General features: G+C 34.8%; 1 protein-coding gene across 3 annotated transcripts in view; it reads left to right on the top strand.

The window, feature by feature from the left end:
- Positions 1-6,625, top strand: part of PDSS2 (decaprenyl diphosphate synthase subunit 2) — a 212,876-nt gene that overhangs the window by 139,842 nt on the left and 66,409 nt on the right. For all 3 annotated transcript variants that reach the window (XM_025042420.1, XM_006926049.3, XM_025042421.1), the window contains one exon: positions 6,315-6,389. In XM_025042420.1, the coding sequence (XP_024898188.1) occupies positions 6,315-6,389 (75 nt within the window). The remainder of the gene's footprint in view (positions 1-6,314; positions 6,390-6,625) is intronic.

Genomic DNA, 6,625 nt, shown 5'->3' with positions numbered 1-6,625 from the left:
AGAGAACCATTCCTTCATAGACTTCATCAATGGTTTTATTAAAGCCGCTCATTTATATTAATCAGCATTGCAGATTAGGGCTCATCTGGGTTGTTTGAGCCCAGGTGGTGGGTTAGTAGACTTACCCCTTATTTGGCCACTGCTGCTGTTCCCCGGGTTCTTCAGAGGTTGCGTCTCCATCAAGGCTGCCAGCCTGAAAGCTCTGACTGAGCACCGGGGACTTAATCCACCTGGATGGAGATAGTTTGCTGAAACCCAGTTTATAAATGATAAAGTGCTTTACAAATGTCAGATATTATTATTGGTCTCTATATGGGAGTACACTACTCCTTAACCCTTCCTTCTCTACCTTACCTTGGTAATGTCAGTCTTTCCATCTTTAAATGTATCTCTCATATACTTGGTGCTTCATTTGTGTGAAAAGGAACTAAAGAGTGATGCTAACTGCTCTGGTTACCATTAGCAGACTATTCAGCATCTTTTATCTATACATGTATTTTTTTGTAATTCCTTTTCACTGACAATATAGGTTTTGTCACTTAAAAAAAATCTTGACAATATCCCTTCAAATACCAAAGTTCTTTTAAAAGGATATATTTATGTTAAATCCATCTTTTGTTCCTCCCAAGATGTATATGAGAAATAATTCTTCCCCAAGGGCATTTTACTTTTGTGGCTGCTTTATGCATTGCTATTTGTTCCTGGGGGTGGGGAGAGGAGTGCAATAAATTTGCGTGTAATTAATGCCATCGGCATTGCAGATGCGTGCACACACATGACTGTTTTTTTACTAGCAGCTGTTAAGAGTAGTAAAGACTGAGGGGCCATGTGTTCATTCACATCCTAAATAGAGTGATGGATCACATGTTGTCTTGTCATTCTACACTGTAGTAAAAACCGTGATTAAAATAACCTTTTTAGTGCAGGTTTTTTTAAAAAAAAGGGTTATAAATCTGTAATAGCCTCCACTTTTTTATATACCAAGCAATTATGTAGCAACCTTTTTTAAGTGAATTAAAATACAACTCTACTACCTAATTACATCAACTCTAGTTTATGCTATCTAGAGCTTTAATTGAGCCACATTAGTTTACAGATAACATTTTTCTAAAGATTTAGTTGCATTTTACTTTTAACTTAAGTTAGGTGCTCCTTTGCTCAAACCAAAATATTCTGGTTTGCTAGTTAAGTTCTGTTGCGTCTATTCCATCTGTCAAATGTTAACTGACAATACTCCTGAATCACATTTATTGAGAAAGGCATAACTTGTCTACATAGAATGCTTACCACCACTTACTGATCTTTTTGCTAATCCAGGGACTATCGATTAATATATTACATAAATCAATTTGTGGATACAGCTTAGCATGAAGCTTCCTTGACACCAAAAGCAGGGTATTCCCCCCCCACACACACACACACGTGGAAGTAAGTTTAGTGTTTTATCTGATTATTAAGGCAGTATAATAAAAAGAGGGAGAAAATGTTATAATACATTGTAAATTTAAGCAATTATAAGTTTAAGCAATTCTTAAAATTGAAGAATTAATTTTTAATTAAAAATCAGACTCTTACCACTTCCTTCCATATTATCATTATTATTACTATTTTGTTGTTTCTCCATTCAGATGTTTTTCTCTGCATAAGTAAACACATAAATTGACCTCATTTTTGTTTTAAAAGTACCTATCATGCTCTTCTGTTTTGTAACCAGCTTTTTTTTCCTTAAGAATATGTTACAGGCATCTTTGTATAGAAATGTAAGTGAGGATGTTTTTGCTCATTGTTGTTTTCTTACTACTCTCTACTTCTCTCAATTTGTTTTTTATAATGAGAATTTTATTATAGCTCAGGGCATAATCATCACAACACCTTTTATGAGGTTATGCATCACTTTAGCTTTTTGGTTAAACAATCATTGAATTGTAGTTACTCTTACCAAAAGATAAAGAATGATGCAATTACATATTCCCCTGAGATTGGTGAAATTTGTCTTACAAATTTACTGCTTAAGAAATTCACTCCAAAGTTCAATTATATCAGATCTGTGTGCTAAGTAAGATTCAGGTGCACGTGGATACTACCTGTTTCTTTCCTTTGGGGAAAAGCTGGAGATTGAAGTGGGAAGAGTCAACAGTTTGCTTAAGAATAGCAGTTGGGGGTGCACTGTCCACTTACTTTTCTACGTCACCTCCCTGGTAGCCAAAAAATGAGGTGGCAAGAAAAGCCAATTCATAGCACTAACACTGTGAATGGTTACCGTTTCTGGTTCACTGGAATCTAAGGTGTTAGAAGATTGAGAGATAACGTATGGCATTTCTTTAGAGTCAAATTTAAACATATGACACAAATTGAAAAGAAACACATTTTTGCGTTTGCATGTACAGGTAAGCAATGCTGCTATTCCCACAACCTCCAAAAATGCAAAAATTTAAGAAGATAATGTTCTTCTTGTTTACTCTAGACAGCTGAAGTAAATTTTATAACATGGTGATAGCCATTTAATACGAAATTTGTTTCAGGATGCAAGAAGTCAGTGTTACAGAGATCTTTGATTTGGGTTAAAATAGTCCTTTTGTGTGTTCCATTGTTCAGTTAAAACCCACTTTCTTCTAAAATGTTTGGGCACACAACTCGTGGTTTCCATACTATACCCTTCATCTATCCAAGACTTATATTGAATACAGAGTAATAATATAGAAGTATAGAAGAATAATAAGTTAACACTCACTGAGACTTATTATGCTCCAGATACTCTTCAAAATGCCCAACATATTTACTCATTAGAGAGGGAAGTGATGTGGCCAAGTAGTGCCATTATTTGTTTGTTGCAACTTTATACTTAAACCTGACATCATTCTGAATCCTATATATATGAATTATTCCTATGCATTAGAGCCCTTCAAGACCCGGAGTTCAGCAATGTGACCTTTAATTGACCCAAGTAAGACTTTGCCAGCTGGTGGAGCAGGCTACCAATCATAATGATTTAAAAAATAGAAATGATTTAAATGATTTTAAAATGGAAATTGTTTGATTATCATTCTAGGTATTGGAACCAAGGAGACTCGGGTACAAAAAGTTCACAAAGAAAGTAATCAGTCAAATTCAGACAAAGGGAAAGGTCCATGTGGAAAGAACATATTAGCAAAAAAGCAGTTTTTAAACTTACATGCCTAATTATAAATAACAAGATTTGAATTTCTAGAAGCTCAGAATCTTAGAACAGGAAGGGACCTTAAAAATTATGTTTTGCACTAATCAAAAACAGACTCACAAATATAGTGGACAGTTGGGTGACAGACAGAGGAGGGGTTAGAAGGCTGGGAGAATGGGGTGAAGGGTCAAAGTACAAATTGGTAGTTGATAGTTGGTCACAGGGATGGGGAGCACGGCAGAGGAGATACAGTTAGCATTAATATGATGTCTAAGTGGAGGGCCAGAGGAGGGAGGGAGCAATTGAGGGGATTGTTTTATGAACTATGTAGATGTCTAACCAATGTACTATATACTTGAAACTAATTTAAATAAATAAATTTTTTTTTAATTTAAAAAATTTTTTAAAATGCCGATGACGGGGGTGGGGATTATGTTTTGCAACTCTCTCCATTTTATAGCTTAGAGAAATTAATTGATTTGCCCCAAATCTCACAATGAAATAGTCTCTAGATCCTCCGGCTCCTAGTCCTCTCCTCTGATTCATTGTAGTCTAATCTGTTGGGCATCTGAGGGTAGCAAACATCGAGGCTCTTTTAGCCTATCTTCTTTTACTAGTAGGAAATGTTTGCTTACCAACCCCCTCCACTCCCAACCCCCAACCCCAGACCTGAGAAACAAAAGTCCTTGAATCTTCCTCATGGTTGCTTTTGTCCAGAGCACCAAGAAGTCTGGGCCTTGGGCTCTTAGCCACAGAAGGTCTAGTATTTAGACTTCTGGATTCTCCTCTGGTGCCATTGTCCTTGCTATCATTTTAGGTTCCTTGAACAAATTATTCCTCAGAAACCTGAAGAAGAAGAAAAATTCATTAAAACCTGAAGAAGAAACCTGAAGAAGAAAAAAAATTCATATATTTTAGTGCAGTAGATATCTAAGCAGGTAAATACCTGTGGTAGTAAGCCATGTAGTGAAAAAAAAAGATTAGTTTTGTTAAAGTATGTGTGTCTGGTAGCCCTGTGGTCTTTTAGAAATATTTGCAATTTTAAAGGAGGATGATACTTAAACACATCTCTTTTTGGTATTATTTTAAAAGTAAAGTAAACATTTCAAACAATGGAAAGAGATTTATGTGTGCACTGGGTAAATCACCCTTGCCTGGGACACATTCAAGTCCCCTAGGCTATTTCCGCTTTTCATAATCTCTTCCTGGATTTGTTAACCCATGAGCCCAAAGCTTTTTCCTTGATGATTGTCATTGGCTATGAAGGTGTATTCTGCTTAAGTAAATATGGCCATTTGGAAGGATAGGTCATTTATAAATTATGAACTTGTAAGTACAGATCTGTCTATATTTGTTGATTGTGTTAAGAGAAAAGGAATGAGAGAATAAAAAGTTTTTTTGCTTCAGCCTGGTCTGGAATTTCAGGGAAATAAACACTGGGATTATCCAAAACCAGATCCATTGTTAAAAGTTCATGCCATCATTTTGACATTTAGTTCAGACTTTCTCTTTGTAAATCCCTCTTCGCTTTACCAGTTCTGATCTCAGAGCTCAAACTCTTTCAAAACCATAGCAATTCTTAGTGAGTGATTGATCTGTATTATGTATCCAGCCATCACGGGGATCTTGGGATGTTGCTTGTATAAACTGTAATCTGATCTGATGCTGTGCATTTAGTTACAGTCTTTCATAGACCTATTGGTGATACTCAATCCTCCTGGATTTGGGAATAGGGCTTATCTGATACCTTCAGGGGAAAAAAATCCATTCATTTTTCTCTCTTCCCCACTTAAATAACTCAACACATCTGGTAACACTGTAGGATCATTGTCCTTCCAGTTCCTCTGCAGCTCATATTGCTACAATATTTCTTAAGTATTTGGTTACTAAAGGGCAATGTGATTTAAAAAAAAAAAAAAAGACTTTGTATAGGTCTTACAAATTAACCCATTTGCAGAGCTAGAAAAAATGTGTTTAATCAGTAAAATTTCCATATCAGCAGCCTTGCGTGTATTATGCAGTATGAATGTAAATATAAATTTGAAGATAAATGCTCATGTGTTAAAATCTTAAAGCAAGTCTTTCTACAAATTAATGTAATTTGCCTCTAAGAAAATGTTTATTAAATCCAGGGTACCTGAAATTGAAGTATCTTGTTGTTTGGGTCTGTATCCTGTGGCTTAATAATGTCTTCAATTACAAGAATGATAAAAGCTGAAACAAAATCCTTTAATTCAATCAGAACTGAGCTAAATTTTAGGAAGCAAGAAGTAGGAATCAGATATAGGACTGCATAATATTGGAAGCTAAATATACAAGATAGTAAAACTTTATAAGAAGTGGATGGGGTTGCCTTGAGGAATTCTTGTTTGAAATGGCTGCATTGAACATTATAATAAATAGCACTGTTTTATCCTTTTGAATTACGACGGTTTATATAAACAACTCTAAATTGTACAGTAGTTCCAAAGAGATCATTTAGTGTTTTCTGCTTGTTTTACATTCTGGAACAGGTTCAAAGCTTCCAATTTTGCTTGATTTTTTTTAATAGCCTGAGCTTTGAAAGTAATACAGGTTTGATGAATACAATTTCAATATTGTGTTTCTGTAAAAATTTTAAGGTATGAAAATAAGGTATGTTTGACCCAGGATCCCTATACAGAATATATCCACAGTGCATTTAAAGTACAACTGAGCGAACACATTTGAAAGGTTAACCAATCTTTTGCTTTTGCTTTTCTTTCTATATTAAGTATGAAAATTAGCATTGTAATGGCTCCCAGAATGGGGAAATTTAAAAAGTATCCGCCTGACAGAAATAAACATACAGAAAATAAATTGGGTTAAGATTTAATTAGTTATCTGAAATATAAGCTTATGTTCAAAATGGCTATTACTGGATTTTCATGTATATTGGTTAAATGCTATGCTTATAAGATTTTTTTTCTCTTTGCTTAAATTATGACTGAAAAAAATTGGATCATAGCTCTTAATATCCAGGTGGGCAATGCCATTTGCCAGAATCTTCGCATATAACCCCATTTTTTTTTTCCTATCAGACATAAATATTGCCTAGCTACCAAGCCTTCTGAGGCATTCTAAAGTAAAAATAGGGATAAATTTTTGAAATTGTTTAATTTTTTATCTTGCTTTTCAGGTTGTGGAACTTTTAGCAAGTGCCCTTATGGACTTGGTACAAGGAGTATATCATGAAAATTCTACTTCAGCAAAGGTAAGGAATTGGTAGTCATTATAAAATGTTAGGTTAAAAACCCTCATGGCAAAACTAGGATTGACGAGTGAAAATGTCATTTTTGTTTTGTGTTTAAATTGCACATGACATTTTTTTTAGATTAGTGTTTTGGCTACAAATTCATAGCCATACGCTTAGTACATAGCAGATTTAGCCAATTAAAACAACCTCTTATCCTTTAGCTGGATTCACAGTCTGTTCAATCTGCAGCCGCC

Source organism: Pteropus alecto, unplaced genomic scaffold (genome assembly GCF_000325575.1).
Source record: "Pteropus alecto unplaced genomic scaffold, ASM32557v1 scaffold79, whole genome shotgun sequence".
In the NCBI taxonomy this organism is placed as follows: Eukaryota; Metazoa; Chordata; class Mammalia; order Chiroptera; family Pteropodidae; genus Pteropus; species Pteropus alecto.
The sequence above is the reverse complement of the archived record's forward strand: the minus strand, read 5'-3'. Positions and strand labels throughout refer to the sequence as shown.